Here is a 21,383-nt window from a genome sequence, read left to right as displayed (position 1 = left end):
TTGTCTCTCAGCATTTTTAGTATGATGAGCTTACGTGTAGATATATTTGTGTTTAACTTACTTGGAGTTTGCTGAGCTTCTTAAATCTGTAGATTAATCTTTTTCATCAAACTTGGCTAATTTTCAGCCATTGCCTCTTCAATTACTTTCTGTGCTCTTTTCTCTCACCTCTCCTTCTGGAATTCCCATTATGAGTACATTGGTATGCCTAATGGTGCCCCCCGGCTTTTTCTGAGGCTCTGTTTTCCTTCATTCTTTTTTCTCTTTGCTCTTTGGATTGCATGATCTCTACTCCCTATCTTCAAGTTTGCTGATCCTTTCTTCTGCAAGTTCAAATCCACTATTGTTCCTCTCTAGTGAATTTTTCATTTCAATTATTATCCTCTGCAATTCCAGAATTCATTGGATTATTTTTAATGGTTTATCTTATCGATAGTTTCTATTTGTTCAGAAATTGCCACCATAACTTTTTCTACTTTTTTTTTTTTTAACACACATAGTTATAACGGCTGCTTTGAAGTCTTGGTCTGTTAAATCTGATATCTGGCCTCTTTCATAGGCAGTTTCTGTTGTCTGCTTTTTTCCCCTATGTATGGGTCATACTTTCCTGTTTGTTTGTATATCTCATAGTTTTTTGTTGAAAATTAAACTTTTTAGGAAATATGTTGTAGTAACTCTGAATTCTGATTTCCCTTCCCCCCTCTCGGGCTTGTTTTTTGTTGTTTGCCTGTTTATTTGTTTAGGGACTTGGATAGGCTCTCATAGTGAAGTCCTTTTCCCCTTCAATGTAAATCTGATTTAAGGGGTATGACTTGCTCTTAAGGGTTCCTGTCCTGAGCAGACCTCCCCACCCCTACAATGTAGTGGGCACCCAGATACCTGCCTTCCTCCAAATCTGGTCCCAAGAGGCAGAGAATCCCTCTCCCACCTGTTAGAACCTGTCTTTCAAATTTTTCTTTCTCCCCCAAAAGCATTATCTACTTCCTTCCAAATAGATACTCCAGGGTGCCGTCCTGAAAGTCCTGTTTCCTACCCCATTACCACCACAGCCAGAACCCAGACTCACTACTGGAGGACTCCCAATTCTCACAGCCATGTTCCCCCACCCTACTCCCATCCATGGGCGAGCATGCTGCCTGGCCACAGTGAAAAGTGTCAGCTTCCACAGCCTAGGCCTGACTTAGGGTGTGTCCCTGCTCAAACAAATGGATCTCAGCACTCCAAGCATAATTAGTTAGTTTCATGTACCTGGCCATTTCTCTGAGGTATACCACTCCTCCTCCTGGAAGACAGCACAGGGCCAGGTTCCAATGTCCCCTGGGTCTTCACAGTGCCCTAGTCCACACAGCTCTTTTCTGGGACTATCCCACAGGTCCTAATTCTTTTACCCAATAGAGGCTTTAACCTCAGGAGATTTTACTAGTCAGGCTTCAGTTGAAAGTGACAGAAGCTCAATCAAAACTAGCTTAACTTTCAAGAGGATCCTGGGGTGGTTTAGAGAATAGATGGGAAGCATCTGGCCTTGGGCACTGGCCCTGAAGTGTGCAGACAGCGCCTCTCTAGATGCTCCCTCCACTTCTCCCTGATGGGCCTGCTCCCCTCAGCCTTCCATCTCCCTTGCCTGGAGCTGTAGAACCAGTTACTCTGGAGCCATACCCTTACTATCACCTTCTAAAGAAGAAATTGAACCTTTCTCTGGGCATTTTCTGCTGTCTGCCCTTCTCATGGTCCAGCTTCTGTTGTTCCACCAGGCGTTATGTTTGCCCAGCTGCATGGCTGTGGCCAAGGGGTTTTTAGGATGACACATTCTCTCCTCCCAGAGACTCTCCTAGTTTCGTGTATCTTCCTCCCTTACTCTATTGACCCTTCTCCCTCAAAATCACTTGCAGCCTCTTGCCTCCCTAGAAAGAGGACTGAGGCAGAAAGGCCTCAAAGTGCTTCTCAACCCTGGTTACACACGAGAATCACCTGGAGAACTTTACAAATACCATCGCCCAGGCCCCAAACCAGATGAATTAATCGGAATCTTTAGGGGTAAGTCCCCTGCATTGGTGTTTGTACAGCCAGGGTTGCAAAACACTGGTACAGAGATGTAAGATACCACAGGTCAAGATAGTGAGGAGGAACTTGGAGAGGTACTGAGATACTCTCTCCAACCCCACCACATACACAGGGTCCTGTTGTCATTATTAGAATCCTAACACCCCAGAAGCAACAATAGCCCAGGAAATCCTCAAACTTTATCCCTGAAAAGCATTGTCACTTTATCTCAACTTGAAGCCAGTTGCTAAGGCCCTACCTGGGACAGATAGCCAGCGTGATTTGCTAGTTTTGAAGGTGTTTGGCAGGTGTGCTGAGTCCTGGCTACTGGGGTTGGGCTCTCAGAAGGCAGTTCCCTGGAAAGTGAGAAAGGTGCTTCTGGGTGGATAATCTGTATCCTTGTCCCTCTCTGCAGGTCACTGTGGTCTTAGGGGGCCTTCTATCCTTTTCTTAGGGGAAATACATGGAATGTTGGGGTACAGAGGACAGACTGTGGTAGGGATGGAGTCAGATATGCCCAGAGTTGACCCTGGAGCCACAGGAGCCTTCTGATAAACTTGGGGTCATTCCTGTTGAGAAGGGATGAGAATGTGGATGGCTCAGTAAGACAACACTGATTCAAGCAACAGTTATTGCTTGGCTACTATGTATTCTAAAAAGTCAAAAGGCAAACTAAGGAAAATATTGACAACAAATATAACATACATAAAGGGTCACTATGCTAATAAGTTTTACAGATCAATAAGAAACACATTAAGGCCCTCAAAGAACCATGTAAGTAAAAGAATTCCTAGAAGACAAAACCACTGATAATTAAATGTTTAACCCTTGTTGGTAATCAAAGAGCCACACTAGAACATCATTTGCCACTACCAAATTAGTGAACATTTACTTAAAATCCTAATATCCGATGCTAGCAATTGTTTGAATAGTTCCTCTTTGGGTAATAGCAGATTTACAGGTAGCGCTTCTCTGCTAGCACCGTTCTCATTGTTTGCATTCCTTCATTCCTTGTAAACTAGGTGCTATTATCCCCATTTTGCTGCTATAGAAACTAAGTCAGGTAACTTGCCCAAAGCCACACTGCTGATGTGACGCGCACCCGCTTCACTGCAGTTGGAAGTGGAAGTGAATATATAACCTTCCTGGAAGGCAGTCTGCAATCCCATATTGACAGCTGAAAAATATTCATTCCCTTTCACCTAGTGATTCGACTCCCAGGAATCCACTCTAAGAAAACAACCAGAGTTAAGCCATTTCATTCCCGGCAGCTCATGTGAAACAATGGCACATCCATTATGATGCTGGGCTGTGGTTGCATCATAATGTACATTTAGTATGTGGAGTGACAATGGGCGCTAGCTCATAATATAATGCTATTAATAAACGAAAAGAGATACAAAAAATAGTCATGATATGCATATATATTGCAATAAACCATGATTTCTGTGGGTGGTGGAATGGTAATTTTTAATTTCCACATTGAATATTTCTGTTTTCTACTTATGAGTTTGATAATCGGAAACAAAAGCTAAGTGTCTTTGTTGTTTGTGTGTTTGATGCTGAGTTTCCCGGGCAGCAGGACTGGGAGGTTGGGTGGGGGTTTTGGCTCAGGCCGGGAGCAGAGCGGCGGGTGGGGAGCGGCAGGCGGGCAGGGTCCCCGGAGGCGCCCGGGCTCTGCTCCTCTAGCTAGAGAGGCGGCCGAACCCTAGCGGCCTGGAAGGGAAACTGCGGCCAGCGGGCGAGAAGCCGCCCCCGGGGACGGGGCGCCGGCAGGTGGGTGAGCAGCCCGCCTGGCCCGGGTCGGAGTTCCAGCCCCGCGATGGCCTCCGCGGGCAGCACCGCTCGGCGGGCGGGCTCAAGAAGCTGGCACTCAGAAAGGGGAGAAGGGAGAGGTGCTCGGCCGCAGCCAGCTCCACGTGGCTCCATGCAGCGGGCGAACAAAGTCTCCTTGAAGGCCACCTGGACTGATGCGGAGTCCAAGCAGCCCAGGTGGGTAGCGGGAGAAGGTGTCCGGGCTGTGAGGCGCAAGAACCCGGCCCAGCGCCTCCCTGGTGGGCAGGGCCTGGAGCGGGCTGGGGCCGAGGCTGCGGCCGGAGAAGCCCGGAGAGCCAGGCGGGGGCCAGGGATCGCCTCCCGAGAGGTGCCCGGGCCATGGCCCAGAGTCGCTTCCCCACTGCCCCTCCTACCAGCCAGCCCCTGCCCGACCTCGCCGACCACCTCTGTGCGCAGGCGACTGCCCTCGCCATGCCACGCCGCCCTGCCTCGCTCACCGCGCCCCACGCTGATCCCAGCCCCAGCAAGGAGTCCGACCAGACCACGATCGACCAGACGGCGATCTGGAGCTACTACCAGTTGTTCGCGGCGGCTGTGGGCAACGTGGAATGGCTGCGGTTCTGTCTGAACCAGAGCCTCAGGGAAATCCCCACCGACTACAAGGTAAGGTCTTGAGTGTGGTGGCAAAGACTGAGGTCCCTCTCCTGCTACCCTGCTCAGAGTGGTCACCTGGAGAAGAAGATGTCCTTTTCTGGGTAGAGCCTCCTAATTTAACTCATCTTCTGGCTGTGGAAGGACCATTTTGGGGGCAGGGAGGTTGGGTGGGCTGATGAACACACACTGGTTAATTAACAAAAGGATGTGAGCATTCCTGGGGACAAGGGAAAGACAGTGAAGGTAACCCCAATAAATTTATATAAATTGTGGACCCTGGGACCTCAATCCCACTCAGCCTCATCCTGCCTGCTCTGGACCTCACAGGGCTTCACTGCCATCCACTTCGCAGCCCAACGGGGCAAGCTTGCATGCCTGCAGGTCCTGGTAGAGGAGTACAAGTTTCCCGTGAACCTGCTGACCAACAATAGCCAGACCCCCCTGCACCTCGTCATCCACAGGGACAACACCACCGTGGCCCTCCCCTGCATCTACTACCTGCTGGAGAAAGGCGCAGCCCTCAATGCGTGAGTCCAGCCTGCTTCAGGAGGGAGGCTTCAGGCACGGGCACAGCCCCACCTCCAGGCAGGCAAATCCATGCAGGACAAGCAGAGGGGCTGCTGGAGGTGACAAGGATTGGGTCCCATATAAAGCAGTCAGGAATCCACATGGTGTAGTAGAGACTGGGCTTTAGCCGGGCGCGGTGGCTCATGCCTGTAATCCCAGCACTTTGGAAGGCCGAAGTGGGCGGATCACCTGAGGTAGGGAGTTCGACACCAGCCTGACCAACATGGAGAAACCCTGTCTCTACTAAAATACAAAATTAGCCGGGCGTGGTGGTACATGCCTGTAATCCCAGCTACTCTGCAGGCTGAGGCAGGTAATTGCTTGAACCTGGGAGGTGGAGGTTGCGGTGAACCGAGATCGCCCCACTGTACTTCAGCCTGGGCAACAAGAGCGAGACTCCATCTCAAAAAAAAAAAAAAAAAAAGAGAGAGAGATTGGCCTTTAACAGACCTAGTCTACATCCCAGCTCTGCAACTTGCTAGCAGACAGCGGGACCTTAGGCAAGTCACTCAACCTCTAAGACCCAGTGCTTTGGCTCCCAAACTTAGGAGTACGTTGGAATTACCTAGGGAGCTCAAAAAATATGAACACCTGGCCAGGTGGTGTGGTGGCGTAGTCCCAGCTACTCAGGAGGCTGAGGCAGGAGAATCGCTTGAATCCGGGAGATGGAGGTTGCAGTGAGCCAAGATTGCACCAATGCACTCCAGCCTGGCCATAGAGCAAGACTCCTGTCTCAAAAAATAAAAAATAAAAAAAATTAGGCCAGGTGCAGTGGCTCACGCCTGTAATCCCAGCACTTTTGGAGGCCAAGACGGGTGGATCACGAGGTCAGGAGATCGAGACCATCCTGGCTAACACAGTGAAACCGCGTCTCTACTAAAAATACACAAAAGTTAGCCAGGTGTGGTGGTGGGTGCCTGTTGTCCCAGCTACTCGAGAGGCTTAGGTGGGAGAATGACGTGAACCCGGGAGGCGGAGCTTGCAGTGAGCTGAGATTGCGTGGCTGCACTCCAACCTGGGCGACAGAGTGAGATTCCGTCTCAAAAAAAAAAAATTAAAATTAAAAAATATGAACACCAATGTTGCAATCCAAAGGTTATAATTTAATGGGTCTGTGGTGTGACCTGGGCTTTGGAAGTCAGTAAAGATCCCCAGGTGCTTCTAACTTGCAGCTAAGTTTGGGAACCTCTGTCTCAGTGTCTTCAACTGAAACTTGGGAGAATGGCAGTGTCTATCACATGGGACTACTGTGATCACTGAAAAGTGCATGGCATATAGGAGACTGCATTCATTCAAAGCATCAAGCATGCACTATGTGCCAAGCACTACGCTGGAGTCACAGAAATGGTCCTTCTCCTCACGAAGCTGACATTCTAGTGCAGGAGCAGAGAGTAAATTAGCAAACAAATAAATGAACAAAATCTTGACAGAGCATGGGAAGTGGTTATGAAAAAAATTAACAAGGTGATGGGATAGGTGGTAAAGCAGGTAGGGGGAGGATCTATTTTGAATGAAGCAATCACCTCTAAGGAGGTGACATTAAATTGCAACCTGAAGACAGAGTGAGCCAGCCATGCAAAGAGCCAGGGAAGTGTTCCAGGTAGAGGTAACATCATGTGTTGGGAAAGAGTGGGCAAGGTCAAAGGATGAATCAAGGAGGTTAGGCCCAGGTCACGCAAATCTTGTGGGCATAAGGAATCTGGTGAGACATAGGGAAAGGGCAGGGGGCTGGTTGGTTTAAGAGTAGACGAGGTTAGTGGTCTCTGAACCAAGCCAGCTCTCCTTCCAGCAGTTCTTAACTGTCACATACCTCCTAAAATCAGATTTTTACTGTTCACTTAGTCCAATTCCTCCCTCTACAGTAAAGGAAATTGAGGTGCTGAAAGGGAGAGACATAGCTAGGGTCACCCAGTGGACAGATGGTAGAGCAGAGCTTGGAAACTGGTGTGTCCATCTATCTGATGGGCAGATGCCCTTTGTCTTTCCTTTCTGCTGTCATCCCCATTGGCGGGGCCTTCCACAGTCAGACATGCAACGGCTCCACGCCCCTGCACCTGGCAGTCCGTGAGGGCCTGCTGGACTGTGTGAAGGTCCTGGTACAGAGTGGCGCCAACGTCCATGCCCAAGATGCCATGGGCTACAAACCCATTGACTTCTGCAAAATATGGAACCACCGTGCCTGTGCCCGGTGAGAGTGTGAGAACCACCTAGAGCCTGCCCACCCCTTCCCCTCCCCCAGCCTTTTCCCTAGGGCCCTCACCATAGCTGAGCCTTTAAGGGGAGGGTTGGGAAGCCAGACAGCTGGAGGAAGCGTCTACTGCCCAGGATATTTTGGATGAGGCAATCACCTCATCACCTAGGCTGGGGGGTAAGTCTGCCCAGGTCCCCTGCCCTCTGGGTTGATCACTGCCCTCCGTTCCTGCCCTGGGGCCCCTGGCTCCTCAGCAGGAGGGCGGTGACCATGTCATCAAGGACTTTCCTCTTTCACCTAAAGAAGTAGGGAGCCAGAGGGCCCCAGGCAATGGGGATGGCTCATCTTGCTCATCTCCCTCTGGCCGCTCCCCTCATCCCCATCCAAGCCCTCAGCAGCAGCCAGTCTTCCCAGCCCAGGTGGAAGCTCTGTCACTGTGGGATGACACCCCTGTCCCGACCTTGGCACCAGGTTCTTGAAGGATGCCATGTGGAAAAAGGACAAGAAGGACTTTGCCCGTGAGATGAGAAAAATGAAGACGTTCAAGAGCCAGCTGGCCCTCATGGAGTACAACTACCTGATTGAGTATCAAGTAAGCAGGGAAGCGGGGGGCCGGATGCCAGCTGCTACACAGGCATGTGACCAGAGGGGCAGTGACCCACATACTGTGGAAGAGTGGCTAGAAGCACTCCCACCCTGAAAGAGTCACCCTTTCGCCTGTACTCCCACCCTGTACTCTGACTGAAATTCCACTTTTAAATAAGCCAGTCTTTTGGTCAAAAGTCTTATCCTGTGTTAGAAAGCCAATTTAAGCAAGCTTAAATTCACAAGCATTTCCGGGCCCCTCCTAGTGCACTGCCTCTTTCAGGATGAGAACCTTCAATGAGACCAAGGCCCTGCCGGTAACTGGAGCTCACACTCTGGTTAAAAAAATCCACCCTTCCTTCCAGCAGCACTGGGCATTCACTCTGTGCTAGGAACCGACTAGACCCTGAGGTCCAAAGATGAACAATATGTGGTCCCCATGCTCAAGGAGCTTAGAGTCTAGCAGAGGAGGCAGGTTACAGCCCCATCAAGGAGAAGAGGGTCCAGGAGGGTGTCAGGAGGCATGATGCTTAAGAGGAGTCTTGAAGGATGTGCAGCAGTTAGCTATATGAAGAAGGAGGGAAGTGCTGACCAGGCATAAGGAGCAGCCGCATAGGAAGGCATAGAGGCACCTGGGAACACAATGTATGCAGAGAACTGAAAACTCAGAGCAGCTGGGGATCAGATGTAAGTTGGAGGCTGCCAAGATTTGGCAGGGGCCCACATCAGTGAAGGACCTTGGCTGGGTAAGAAAGGGGATTTTAAGCAGGTGTAATTATATAGGGTGCAAAACCCAGAAAACTCAGAAGATACTGGCAATCTTAAGTGAATCCTGAAGTGGGGAGGCCTTTGAGGCTGCTGACTCCAGCACATCAGGTCTGTTTCAGCTCCATTTCTCTCCAGTTCTCAGCCCTATCCTCCTCTAATGCCAGGGTCACTAGTCCTCAGAGTCACACACTGTCCAGAGGAGGCAAGGCCCGTCCATTTTCTGTAGCTCTAACCTTTTCCAGAAGCTCCTTGCATCTCCCCTCATCTCTTATGGCCTCAATTCGATCAAGGGTCCATTCTCGTTTCTATAGCTACAACTAAAGGAAAGCCATATGCTGACTGACTTAGGTCTGGGGCAAGGTCTGATGGAATTATCATGATTGGCTTAGTCTAATCAGAGCCTGTGCCTGGAGCTGGGTCAATCTCCAAAGCCTCTGATTGCTTAGCAACAGTCTGGGAGTGAGATAGTGAGACAATGGCGGTGGGGGAGGTTCTATGACAACATATGGAAGGCTCCAGTGGAGGCAAGGAGAGAGCTAGATTGAGCCGCTGCCACCGGGCCTGGAGAGCCAGCCAATTGTATCCTCCCTGCATGACTTCTCACTTCCAAGAAGTGTGACCACATCAGGCCATCTGGTCCTTTCTGCTTTCTCCTTCCAGGGTCAAGGATGCAGTGTGCACTTCCCATTTGCCTTTTCCCCCTTCACACCAGAGACTCTCTTATGACAGGACATGTCTCTACTATCAGACTGCAGATTCCTTTAGAGAAGTGGGGACTTGTCTTTCTGTAAGACTTCAGGTTTTCCCTAGGGCAGGGACTGTGTCTCCCATGTTAAGTTGGAGCCTCACCTAGGGCAGAGGCTATATCTCTCCCATCAGATTGGAGATCTCCCCTTTGGGAGAGATGCTTTGTCTCCCCACTCAGCCCAGGGGCACCCTTATGGAAAAAGTTGTCTCCCCCATCGGAACACTGGCTTCCGTAAGGTAGGTGTTACTCCCATCAGACTCAGAGTTTCCCTCATCCGTCAGACCGTGGTTTCCGAAAGCTACAGGACCTCCTTGCACAGAAGCAGAGGGCAGCAGGCCTCCATGACTCTCTTGTACCCTCTGTTGTTGCAGAAAGAGCACAAAATTCTCAGAGAAGCTGCTATCAGAAAGTGGCTACAGGGCAAGCTGCACCCAGGCCACTCGCTGGTCTCTAATACCAAGCAAGCCCGGGCCACCGCCATCTCCAAGACCCCAGAGCAACAGGGATCGCAGCGTTCCAGGAGCTTCCACCCCTCCGTGGAGGCGCGCCTGCAACGCATTTCACAGCCCACGGAGATGCCCAAGCCCATCTACAGGAAGTCCACGATCAAGCGGCCCACGATGTGGAATGTTAGCAACAACCCTGCCAGACCCCCCACCACCCAGATCAGCCACTCGCAAGGCATCCGCCTGGGCGTGCATCCAGACCCCAGCCCGGAGCACGACTTCAGCAGCTTCCTGGAGGTGAGGCCAGACAGGCACGGCGGTGCATGGCTGCACACAGTGGATGGCCACTGGGTGGCGCCAGTGCCGCGGCTGCCTTTTGAGGTGCTGCTCCGCATGCTGTACCCACGTGTGTGGCCCTATAGAATGAAGGTGCCCCAGGGCTTTTACCCCATCACCATGAGGGAAGTGCCCAGGAAGCGGCACCTGGGTGAGGACACCTTCTGGACTGACACTCTGGCCATGAACCTGCGTGACACGTTTGATGAAGCCTTCCTGGCAGCTGTGCGATCCCATCAAGGACTCCCTGCCCTGCCCTCCCCACAAATCAACCCATAAAGTTATCATTGCTACCTCTGCCCCTGAGGCAGCCCAGTGAAGGCTGACGTGTGGTGATTCGCATTGTGGGTGGTGAGGAAAGGGGGAAGGGTGCCTATGGGCTTCCCACTCCCAAGCTCGAGGACAGGAGTCCCCCTTCCCAATCAAAAGCCCAGACCCCAGGCCTCCTTTCACTCTGCAAAGAAATCTCTTGGCACCCCCGCCCCCAGGAAATCCAAGTTAGGTTCAGAGTAGGGGGTCAGTCGCTATCCTTCACCTTGGCATTGTAAAAGTTGTCACATTTTGGCACCCCCACTGCCCTCCCACGCCAAAGGGCCCAGGCTTCCAGGATGGAAGGACCCACTGGGAAATTCTGTTTCTTGTTCAGATTAAGCCCTTCCTGCTGCAGGCTCTGAGACCCAGAATGGGGTGGAGGACAGCTAATATGTCCCCCTGGCACAGGCTTCCCTGCTACTCTGGGCTGCCATCCTTATTCCCAGCAGCCACTGAGGTTCTTATTCCCAGCAGTTCAGGGAGGCATGGGCAGCACATCCAGGGAGGGGAGGGATGTGTGGTTTCCATCCCAGTCTATGAAAGCACTTGTACTTCCTCCAGGAAGTTAACTGGCTCCCCTGTATCCCTTTGTACACATCACTACAATTCATTCATTAAACAAACATTTATTGAGTGCTTTCTAGGTGCCAGGCATCAAGCCAGGCACTGTTAATACAAAAATTCCAGCACAATCCTTGCCCTCAAGGAGCTTACAGTCTAGTGGGGAGATGACCATTAGGCAGGCAAGTAAGCCCAGAGTGATCTGTGTAGTATGCCAAGGTGGGGGTCAGGAGGAGAGGGTATAGTCAAAGCTCCTCGGAGGAAGTCAAGTCTAAGTTGAGATTTGACAGAGAAAGTACCCTTTCTCTGTGACCAAAAGAAAGGAGGAATCAGAGTGGCAAGGGAGAGCCACTGCATCTCTGGATACAGGAGGCTGGGACCCAGAATGCAAGAAGACAAGTGATGAGACCAGAGAGGTGAGCAGGGACCAGGACACCATGAGTCTCACAAGCCATGCTGAGGGGTCCAGACTTTATCCTGAGGGCAGCAGGGAGCCATGGAAGGTTTTAGGCCAGAGAGTGACTTGATCAACTATGCAATGCATTTTAGGAAGACAGCTCTGGCTACGGGATAGAGAAGCAGTAGGAGGCTGTCACGATAATCCAGGTGAAAGATGATGACAGTGGGAGTGGCTCAAATCAAGATGTTAAGGTAGACCTGACCGTTTTGAGAGATTGGATGTGGTGGGCAGAAAGAGAAAACAGGAATAGAAGAAGTTTCCTGTCTGGCTCCTGAGTGATCTTGGGGCCAAGGGAAGTACCCAGAAGGGACAGGTTCACAGAAGACAGCAAGAACCATCTGGGCCGTGGACCTGAATTGTCTGTGCACACAAAAGGCAGCAAAACTGTGATTCAGGTGATCAGGAAGGATGTTGGGGCTGGAGGTCAACACTAAATTCCTCACAGTCCTTGAAACCATCCGGATGGATAGGCTTCCCCAGGGAGCCCACAGCAGAACCCTGAAAGACCCTACTGTGCGTGGGCAAGTGGAGAAGCCTGCACAGAAGCCTGAAAGGAACAGCCAGAGAGGCAGGAGGACAACTAGCCACAGAGGTGCCAGGGAAGTGTCATCCAAGAAGCAAGGGGTGATCAGCCATGTCAAATGCCGCCCAGATCTAGTAAGACAGGAAAGGGGTCTGCTGGATTTAGCAACCTCTGGGAGAACTTCTGGGAGAACACTGGGAGAACACCTCATCATCAAGGTGAAGAACCAAGCAGCAGAGGGCGGAGAGTAGGGCCAGCTATCAGTCCAATGGGAGGATAACGCAGGCCGCCAGTGTCCCCTGCCTTGTCTATTCTGGTCTGTATAGGAGAAAAGGGCCTGGCAATCTCGTTCACACTGAGTGAAGACCAACATGTGCTCTTCCTCTCGGGGAAAGGGGAAAGCTGGTATTCTTAAGAGAAGGTAAATGCTAAAGCCAAGGAAATGAAGGGCTATGATGGAACTTCAGGCATGATATAGAGGAAATATTTTCAAGCACAGGGGTTTTTCCAGTGGCTTAAAGGTATCACATGTGTACAGTTTGTCTCTGTACCTGCCGGCCTCACTTTGAGGTATAGAACATGGCCAGAAATGGCTCTCACGGGGACTTCATTCCAATATGTACTGTTGAGCACTTGCAAGGCACTGTAGTTGGAATATAAGGTCAACAAATGCAGGTCTGTGCCCAAGACCTGGCCTGCCTTCTTAGAAGGCAGATATATCTCCCCAGGAGCCAAGAGTGCACAGAAGAGGGCCAGGCCTTGGATGCTCTTAGAGTGACAAACAGCTTCTCCCATTAGTCCCATTTCTTTAAAAACAGGCTGCCTGGAAGCTAATTTTTATTTCGTTTCTCCTTGAGCCTAAGATAGTATTCAGCCAGAAACCACTCCTTTTCCCAAAGGAAGATTTATAAATAGGATATTGTAGATGTTCTTCTGAAAATCTAGCCCAGTCCTAAATTGTCCCCTCTCCTACTCCCAGTTTGACAGTCACGGAGCCTTGGGGAAAGAGATGGAAGAGACTGCATCAGAGAGGCTGCCTATAGCCCCACTTCCCACTCCTTGAGCAGGCTCAGTTCCTCACCCCTGCCCCCTTCCCATTAAGGGCCACAAGAACAGTCCCTTCAGAAGGGCAAGACCCAGACCCAGAAAAGGAGTCCCTGGAGCAGAAAAGTGAGTCCAGTCCAGGGCAGAAGATTAGCAGAAAGAAAGGAAGATGAACTGTCAGGGTATTAAGGCAAACAGTGCCACCTAGAAGCTTTATTCAAACGGAAATCTGTACTTGGAGAGAAATCACAGTTCAACAGCAAAAACTATTTCTGTTGGACATGCCAAGCCATGGCCCCTCCCCATGGCCACCTGCCCAGAGAACTTGTCACCATCTGCTCTTCAGCTTCACAGACCCTGCCCTGCCTGACCCAGCTGGGCCAGAACCTCCTGACCCACCTTGGAAGGGACAGGGGCGGGCTGAGGGATCTCAGCCTCCTGGCTAAGCAGGCTGGCTCTGCCACCCTCCTTGGTGCCCTTTGAGCTTACAGCCTCTTGCAGCATCAGATCTGAGCCAAGCTGAGCCCCCAAGGAGGGTGGGGATGGGGCTTCAGAGTTGAGGGGAGAAAAGCCAGGGCAGGTGGTAGGTGCCTTCCTGACTTCTGGTCCCCACCTGGCATAGAGGCCCAGGGGCCTGACTCTTCTGATCTTGCCCCCACATCCTGCCCGCATCGGGGTCAGTATATCTTCTGACGACTGGGTAGAATGGCCTCTTTGATGAAGGAGAAGACAACCAGGATCCCTAAGCGTTTGCCCCGCTTGCCTTTGGTGAAATAATTGGAGACGACATCATCTGTGGAGACACAGGCAAGAATATGAGTGAGTGAGAGAGAGAGAGAGAGAGAGAGACAGAAAGTGTGTGTGAGTGTGTGTGTGAATATGGCTCTCCCAACCCCGAGCCCAGGTGTCTCCAACACAGGGCTGGACTCCGGTTCCCTCAGTGGACCCCTGCCAACCCAGGCCTTGCTGGCTTGCTCCCACCTTGGCCCCTTACAAATCCCTTCTCACCTCCTGGCTGCATGGTAGAGGGCAGGACATTCTCCCCAGCCGAAAGTGACACAAAAAACGCAAACGGAATTATCCACAGGCAGAAAGTGAAATAGGCCAGGACCTGGCAACAAGAGAGACTGAGAAGAGGGTGCCCCAGAGGTGCCAAGAGTGGGCTGGGTGTGGTCACTGCGTGTTGGTCAAGAGTGTACAGAGGGCCACACCTGATCTCCAAAGGGGGCCCAGGCCTGGGAAGCAGGGAACGCCACCCTCAGACATGGAAATCCTTCCATGGGGAAAGGTGGAGGCTGAAGATGACTGAATGTGGCCATAAGCCCCACATCTTGGTCACTAGGACAAGTAACTCCCCTGGACTGAAGGGCGCAGACGAAGTCCTAAGCCATGACTGACTGACCCACACTCCCCAAAGAAGTGACCTTGCTTTTCCCAGAGGTTCAAACTGGAGCAGGAGGGTGCGGAGAAATCGTGAGAGAAGAAAACCTTGGCAGCCACTGAGAAAAGCTGGGGCTCAGGGGTGCAGTCCATCCCAGCCCTGCAAGAACTGTGTCAGAGAAGGTCACCCTAGTGCCCCTTCCTGACCTCAGGATGACCCCTCCAGGGGGACCCAAAGGACTCACTGAGGAAGAGCAGTGTCCTCCCCGCCTCGGCCGAAGGGGCACATTGTGTCCCCATCCACACTGCTTTCTCAAAGCGTCTATGTTTTGTCTTTTTCAAACATGTAATCCTTGAACAGATTCAGTTTCAAATCATAGCTAAGTTCACAAAGTAAACCATGCAAGTTCCCTTTACTACCCCGTCCCTGTTAACAGCTGAATGTGCTGGACACCTCTTACCTCTGAGAAGGGATAATATTCTTCTGCAAAAAACTGAAATGCTAGGTAATGATTCACCACCACTAGTCCTGTTGAGGGAATGAAGAGTCAGTCAGTTTAAAGGGAATAACAGAAAGCTGTACTTTTAACTTCAAAAGGCCCTCAGAAGTTGGGAGCCTCCATGGAGTCTTAGGCCTGACTTTACACTCAACTCAGAGTAGGCTACTGCCTAGAACTGTTTCCCATCTGCTACAATGGGAGAATGAGCCTCAACCTGCCCACTGCACAGGGCATTCCAAGTAAAATTAGAAGGTAACAAAGCTCTTTGCATGTTATAAAAATGAGACTTCTATGTTACATAATCCAAAGTATCTTGATAATGAACCTCGTTTTTAGAGGATGTGAGTGCTAAAGAAAGCTCTCCCACAGTGACACGTGGGGAGAAATCATGGGCGTGCAGACTAGATGCCCCTAAGAGGCTCTACTCCAAACTGGGCAGCAGGGAGAAGTCCTGCTCAAATAAAAAGGCTCTCACTCCTCAGGAATAAAAGGGCACGACTTGCTAGATGCTTTGAGGTGCAGTCTTCAGGTTCCTCAACATCCTGCGGGAGGGGGTCCTTCCCCATCCTGTCCCCAGGTAAGGCATACCGGTGTGAACTGATACGTTCTGGACACACACACACACACAGCCACCCCTCCTTGGTGTGCAACTGAGTTTATAAAAGAGGGCACGTGTGCATATCCTAGACACGGGCTGCTCAAGAGACACTCATCCCTGACTGTTCCCATGGTGAGGTGAAGGGCAGGCACCAGAAAGAACATGTCGCCTGAAACTCACTGTCCCCTCATACACACCTCACAGCAATTCCCATGTCTCCTTTGTTCTCTCCTGCCTCTCCCATTCTAAGGCAAAGACTACAGTTCTGCTATGCCTAGCCACACTCTAGGGCTAAGAGATAATGGGAGGTAGGATAGTGCCTGCTGCCCACAAGATCTTTTGGAAAAAGTCTTTTAGGCATCAAAAGACAGATCAAGGGAATGAAGTCAGGGGAGTCTGCCGCTGAGGGGCTGGGGGCAGGACTTCTTCCCTAGGACAGAGGCACCTGGTCTCCATGGAAGGGCTCCCTAAACAAACTTCTGCTGAACAAATTCTTTGGTGAAATCACACCAACATCCAAGGAAGGAACCAGTTTTGGCTTTAACAATATGCCCTTTGTGTGGATAATATTCACTCTCCAGGGTCTCTCATAGAAATAGAAAAGTCACTCTAAAAAAACCCCAAACTCCATCTGATACCCTGACTGAAAGCTAGGGTAGCCAGTAATGATGAACAGGAGCAATGGTAATCTTGGCAACCAAAATACTTTCCGAAGCCTTTTCCAGGAATATCTGTAAATATCTAGACGCACCTACTATATGTCCACTGAGTCTCCCAACAGTTCTTTCAGAAACATCCTCTCTGAACAGATGGAGAAGCTAAGGCCCAGAGAGGGCTAACGATTCCCCAGGGTCAGAAAGTGGTGGCAGGGCAACGCCAAGAAGACGGGTCCTCCACATCCAGGCTCAAGCCCGAGGCAGTGGCAACCAGTGAGAATGAGATGAGGAGCTGCAGCTGCCAGGAGGCTCACACCAGGCCAGAGTCTGCAGGGCGCTCACAGCCCCACGAGGCTCCAGTCCTAACCATGACTTTGGGTCAGAGGACTGGACGGAGAGCTGCCTGCCTGCCTGCCTACCGGAAGGGCTTTCAGCTTTTTCTGGCCAAGTGGTTTTTTTGAGGCTGGAACTGCTCAGTTGGGGGCCCTGCCTCAGCCAATCCACAACCTCCTTTTTCCCAAACTCTCCTTCAAACTTACCTCTCTGGGAAAGCCCTCCCTGTCTGAGCCTCTAGCCCCAACAAATTCTATTCACTAGAGCCAAGGTGGGCTCTAGGGTCCTCAGCAGTAAGAACCGCATCTTCCCAATTAGCCTGGATTCCTGGAGGACTTCAACAGTTGGATTCCTGTTTCTGTATCCCCTTTAGTGCCCAGGACGGAGATGGGCACACCCAACCACTTCAGGGGCCTCCCCAACTCTGTCCCCTCTCACCACACGACAGGATGAAGTTAGGCGAGGTCAGCATGATGAAGGGGAAGGTCTGGAGGAGGCCAAAGTAGACGAGGTTGGTGAATAGGCCCACTCCAATCATGCCGGTGGGGAAGCGCTCAAAGATGTAGAGGCCGATCAGTACAGCGGTGGAGAACTGAAACAACCAGAGGCAGACAATGCAGGGCACTTCTTCCAGGAAACCTTCCTGGACTCACCAACCCCCAGCCGGCTCTGGGCAGTACTAGGTTCATGCTTCAATCTCCTCATTTCACAGGTCTGGCCTCCTCAACTAGATTCTCTGCTCCCAAAAGACAACTTTTTTTTTTTTTTTTTGAGATGGAGTCTTACTCTGTCACCCAGGCTGGAGTGCAGTGGTGCGTTCTCCTGGACTCAAGCAATTATCCTGTCTGAGCCTCCTGAGTAGTTGGGACTACAGGCATGCACCACCACGCCCAGCTAATTTTTGTGTCTTTAGTATGGACCGGGTTTCGCCACGTTGGCCAGGCTGGTCTCGAACTTCTGATGGCCTCCCAAAGTGCTGGGATTACAGGTGTGAGCCACCGCACCCAGGCCATTTCTCAAACTTTTTGACAGCAACCCACAGTAAGAAAAACATTTGCCAGGAGCGGTGGCTCATGCCTGTAATCCCGGCACTTTGGGAGGCCAAGGCGCAGGCAGATCACCTGAAGTTGGGAGTTCAAGACCAGCCTGACCAACATGGAGAAATCCTGTCTCTACTAAAAATACAAAATTAGTCAGGCATGGTGGCACATGCCTATAATCCCAGGTACTCGGGAGGCTGAGGCAGGAGAATCACTTGAACCCAGGAGGCGGAGGTTGCGGTGAGTCGAGATTGCGCCACTGCACTGCAGCCTGGGCAATAAGAGCGAAACTCCATCTCTCAAAAAAAAAAAAAAAGAAAAAGAAAAACATTTTACACTGTGACCCCAACACATATATACATATATATGATCAAAGCTCAAATTTCAATTCTATTTATGTTCCTTTTTTCAAAAAATGCTGATTGTGACCTACTGAATTAACTATACAGCCAAATAATGAATCATGCCTACAGTATGAAAAACACTACTTATAAGGACCTACAGTTGTCAGTGCTTAGCAAATGACAGTTGGCTGCATGAAGGGCTAATTCCTGCACCAACACCCACAAGCTGGGCCTCTGGACCAGAGCTGGGGGCTATAGTCTTGTCTCCACTGTGAACTCCCAACCTCAGGCCATGCCCAGAGTGCAAGTGGCTGCTGATACCAGGCAACCTGAGGGGCTGTGGACGCTTTCCCGCCAATAGCACGCTACCCCCAGCCTTTCCTGCAGCTGAAGGAAGTCTGTCCACCAGCAGTCACCCCTATGGCTTTGACATCAGTGGCAAGGACGGTGTCTTCAGTAAGAGAAGTCTCCCATGAGAGCAGGGGAGGGCGAGACCAGCGAAGCTGTGCCGCTCTTAGGACAAATCACTTGATCCGATTAGAAAGATGGCAATGAACATATACTCAAAACTGTCTTATGGCTCCTCTAAGTTTTAAATGCTGTGAGCAGAGCAAAGGGCTAAAGACAGTAAGAAACAGCTAAGCAAAGTCAAATCCATGGTCTTGTCAACAGAGAACGTACACTTAGCTGTCACCTTAAGGACTAGAGGACAAGGCCTGCAGTGAAACAATGCCACTTGGGGAAGGAGGCCAGGGAAGATCTGGGCCCAGGAGTGCAGACCCAAAAGACAGCGTTCAGGGCAAGGAGGTAAGAGTGTATGCTCAGGAACCAGCAGAGACACAGGCCTCATCATTCATGCCAAACTCTCCCCACTTCCTGCTTTTGAGGCAGGGTAAAAAGTGAGGAGGACTCCTGGAGAAAGATGCCACTTACCCAGATCATGTATTTTATGATCCTGCTGGTGGCCACTGTGTATTCTTCTATCAGTTCTGCCAGGTAATAGAGTCCAGCCGCTGCAGGGTGGGAGGCAGGGAGACTATCAGCCAGGGTCATTCCCACCATCCTGGTCACCCCTCTCCCTGCAGCCCAGTCCCCATCCACCCTTTATGGACCCCAGAAGGTCAAGAACAAACCAAACATCCCATATGCTGCCCTTCCAAGTCTGCAGAAGTAAAACTTTTTAAGGGCAACTAAGGAGAAATCTCATAAAAATCAATGAAAGTCTGCATTTGATGCCTCAGTGCAATGCTAACCTCTGGTTCAGAAAACGGAATTTCGAGTATTCAATAAACACCTGCTGGGCACTTGGCATGAGCCAGGTCCTTGGGCTGAGGATACAGCTGAACAAGACAGACAAGGGTCCTCCCCGGTCCAGCTTAGGAAAGGGAAGGGGAACAGTAGGGGGAGACAGACGGACGAGTTCAGTGTGAGAACTACTACTTTAGGGAAAGGACAGCGCGCTGCTGGACCATCAACCCCTGTGGACTTCCCGGAGAAGATGACATCTCAACTGAGGCCAAATGGGAACTAGCCAGAGGGGAAGTGTCAAAGGTGGAGAGAGCAGCAAGTATGAAGGGCCAGAGGCGCAAAGGCGGCGGTGGGCGTTGGGGAAAAGTTCCGCGCCGCAGGCCAGCGAAGAGTGGTTAGTGGTCCGCAGGCGCGGGCGGGGCATTCGAGCCACCCTTTCCCGGGCACTGCCGGAGCGGACTTTGTGACACCTGGAAGAAGCCGCGGTCAGGCCGGGCTGCCAGGCTCCACAGGAGGGGCAGGATCAGACCGGATGGGATTGGGACGGCGAAGGCACCGGGCAATGGCTCCACGAGTGGCTCTGAAACCCCCGCGATGCGACCCCCAACGAGCACCGACGCCGAGGCGCGAGCCCGCGCGGGGCGGGGTCCTGCAGTCTCACCGACGGCCAGCGTGATGAAGGCCACCTGGATGAAGAGCGACAGCCAGCTCAGCAGGTACATAAACCACATGGCGCCCCACCCGCCCGCTCCCTGGCCGCCGGGACGGGCCTGCGCGCTTCGGCTCCGGCGACACAGAGCCCCCGCCGCTGCCGCCGCGCCCCCGCCCCGCGGACCGCAGGACGACGGTGCGCCGCCGCCGAGAGGAGCTCGGCTCGAGTGCAGCCCGGGGCCAGGCCCGCGCTAGCGCCGCCCTCCGGAGAGGAGGGCCAACCGCCGCTGCTCCGCGTTCTCGGACCACCAGGATCCCCCGCTCCTCTGAGCGGAATGAATGCAGACGGCGGCAGCCGAGGGGAGGCGGGACGGTCCCCAGGGGCGGAGACCAAGCGCCCATACTGGGGTTCGGAGTGCAGCCTCCAGCCCCACCTTGTGCACTCCCGCACCACCCTGGAGGTGGTCCTGGGCCGGACAGGGCAGCCCGACCGCGCCCCAGTAACCTCCCCAGAACCTGCCTCCCGGCAGGTTGCAGACAAATCTGTCTCTTGCTATCGCAGGTGACAGGGACAAAATTATTGAAATTCCTAATATATGCCACGCTCTGTGATAAAGGCGAGGTGTGTTCTTGTTGGAAATCTGTGCAGATGATGTCAATCATTTTATGGATGGGGAAGACCAAAGGAAGTTGCCCTGGGTCATGCATCTAGGAAGCGGCACAATCAGGAGTTGGAGCGATTTTAATCGGTCATCCTCAGGCCTAATTCCCCTCTAGGCTGTTCTTTTGGGGTACGTTCTGCACCTTTGTATCTCCTGCACCTCACCCCGTGCCGGGCACGCAGGGCGCTAGGTGCTGGATGCATTTACTACACCTTTGGAAGGGTTCCTGAGGGGCACCTGGAACCGGTTAGTTCTTGTGAACAAGTCTCCCATGTAGTGGCTGAGACAGGCATGCAAAATAAAGTATGTAGAACAAGAGTCTAGTAGGCTTATTTCAGACTCATATTTTTCATGCATAAAAATACATATTCCTAAAAAAACAATTACCATATGATTTAGCAATTCTACTTCTGGGTATATAACCAAAAGAACTGAGAAAGCGGAGACATTTGTACACCAGTATTCGTAGCATTATTCACAATGGTCAGAAGAGGGAGGCAACCCAAATGTCCATCGGCTGACAAAAAGATAGACATAAAGTGCTATAAACATACAATGGAATATTATCTAGCCTTAAAATGAAGTGAAATTCTGACACATGCTACAACATCAATGAACCTTGAAGGCATGAGTGAAATAAGCTAAGTGAAAATAAGCCAAATAGGAAAGGACACACATTGTATGATTCCACTTGTATGAGGTACCCAGAGTAGTCAAAATCGTAGACAGAAAGTTAAATGGTGCTTGCCAGGGTGTGGGGGACAAAGAACGGGGAGTTACTTTTTAATGGATACAGGGTTTCAGTTTGGGAAGAAGAAAAAGTTCTGGACATGGTTGGTGCTGATGGCATCACAACAGTGTGAATGTGTTTAATGTCACTGAATTGTATACGTAAAAAATGGTTAAAATGGTAAATTTTATGTTATGCATAACTCCCCCCCTCCAAAAAAAAAAATAATA

At 51.3% G+C, this 21,383-nt stretch overlaps 2 protein-coding genes across 4 annotated transcripts; one reads left to right on the top strand and one right to left on the bottom strand.

The window, feature by feature from the left end:
- The first annotated feature begins 3,667 nt into the window (after positions 1-3,667).
- On the top strand, positions 3,668-10,591 carry ANKRD53 (ankyrin repeat domain 53). 2 transcript variants are annotated; one of them, XM_011945210.1, is made up of 6 exons: positions 3,668-4,032; positions 4,233-4,479; positions 4,798-4,997; positions 7,061-7,225; positions 7,700-7,820; positions 9,701-10,591. In XM_011945210.1, the coding sequence occupies exons 1-6, from the start codon at positions 3,863-3,865 to the stop codon at positions 10,388-10,390; spliced, it is 1,593 nt and encodes a 530-aa protein (XP_011800600.1). In that variant the 5' UTR covers positions 3,668-3,862; the 3' UTR covers positions 10,391-10,591. The 2 variants fall into 2 exon arrangements, with proteins under 2 accessions (XP_011800600.1, XP_011800601.1); XM_011945211.1 differs by having other exon boundaries at positions 3,672-4,032; positions 4,335-4,479.
- A 441-nt stretch (positions 10,592-11,032) lies between these two features.
- On the bottom strand, positions 11,033-20,022 carry TEX261 (testis expressed 261). 2 transcript variants are annotated; one of them, XM_011945209.1, is made up of 6 exons: positions 19,772-20,022; positions 18,796-18,875; positions 16,917-17,070; positions 14,853-14,920; positions 14,020-14,122; positions 11,033-13,804 (listed from the first exon to the last, which is right to left on the bottom strand). In XM_011945209.1, exons 1-6 carry the CDS (start codon positions 19,839-19,841, stop codon positions 13,689-13,691), a joined length of 591 nt encoding a protein of 196 aa, XP_011800599.1. In that variant the 5' UTR covers positions 19,842-20,022; the 3' UTR covers positions 11,033-13,688. The 2 variants fall into 2 exon arrangements, with proteins under 2 accessions (XP_011800599.1, XP_011800598.1); XM_011945208.1 differs by having other exon boundaries at positions 11,034-13,804; positions 19,544-19,903.
- Between the last annotated feature and the right edge of the window lie 1,361 nt (positions 20,023-21,383).

The sequence above is a fragment of the Colobus angolensis genome, unplaced genomic scaffold (genome assembly GCF_000951035.1).
Source record: "Colobus angolensis palliatus isolate OR3802 unplaced genomic scaffold, Cang.pa_1.0 Scaffold24, whole genome shotgun sequence".
In the NCBI taxonomy this organism is placed as follows: Eukaryota; Metazoa; Chordata; class Mammalia; order Primates; family Cercopithecidae; genus Colobus; species Colobus angolensis.
This window is presented reverse-complemented; position numbering and strand designations above follow the sequence as displayed.

Coding starts and splice junctions, on each gene's coding strand:
- TEX261 (XM_011945208.1), bottom strand. CDS start 19,841: ATGTGGTTTATGTACCTGCTGAGCTGGCTGTCGCTCTTCATCCAGGTG. Junction 17,071..18,795: donor TCATAAAATACATGATCTGG/GTAAGTGGCATC, acceptor TGGTTGTTTCAG/TTCTCCACCGCTGTACTGAT. Junction 14,921..16,916: donor TAACTTCATCCTGTCGTGTG/GTGAGAGGGGAC, acceptor TTCCCTCAACAG/GACTAGTGGTGGTGAATCAT.
- ANKRD53 (XM_011945210.1), top strand. CDS start 3,863: ATGGCCTCCGCGGGCAGCACCGCTCGGCGGGCGGGCTCAAGAAGCTGG. Junction 4,998..7,060: donor AAAGGCGCAGCCCTCAATGC/GTGAGTCCAGCC, acceptor GGCCTTCCACAG/TCAGACATGCAACGGCTCCA. Junction 7,226..7,699: donor AACCACCGTGCCTGTGCCCG/GTGAGAGTGTGA, acceptor CCTTGGCACCAG/GTTCTTGAAGGATGCCATGT.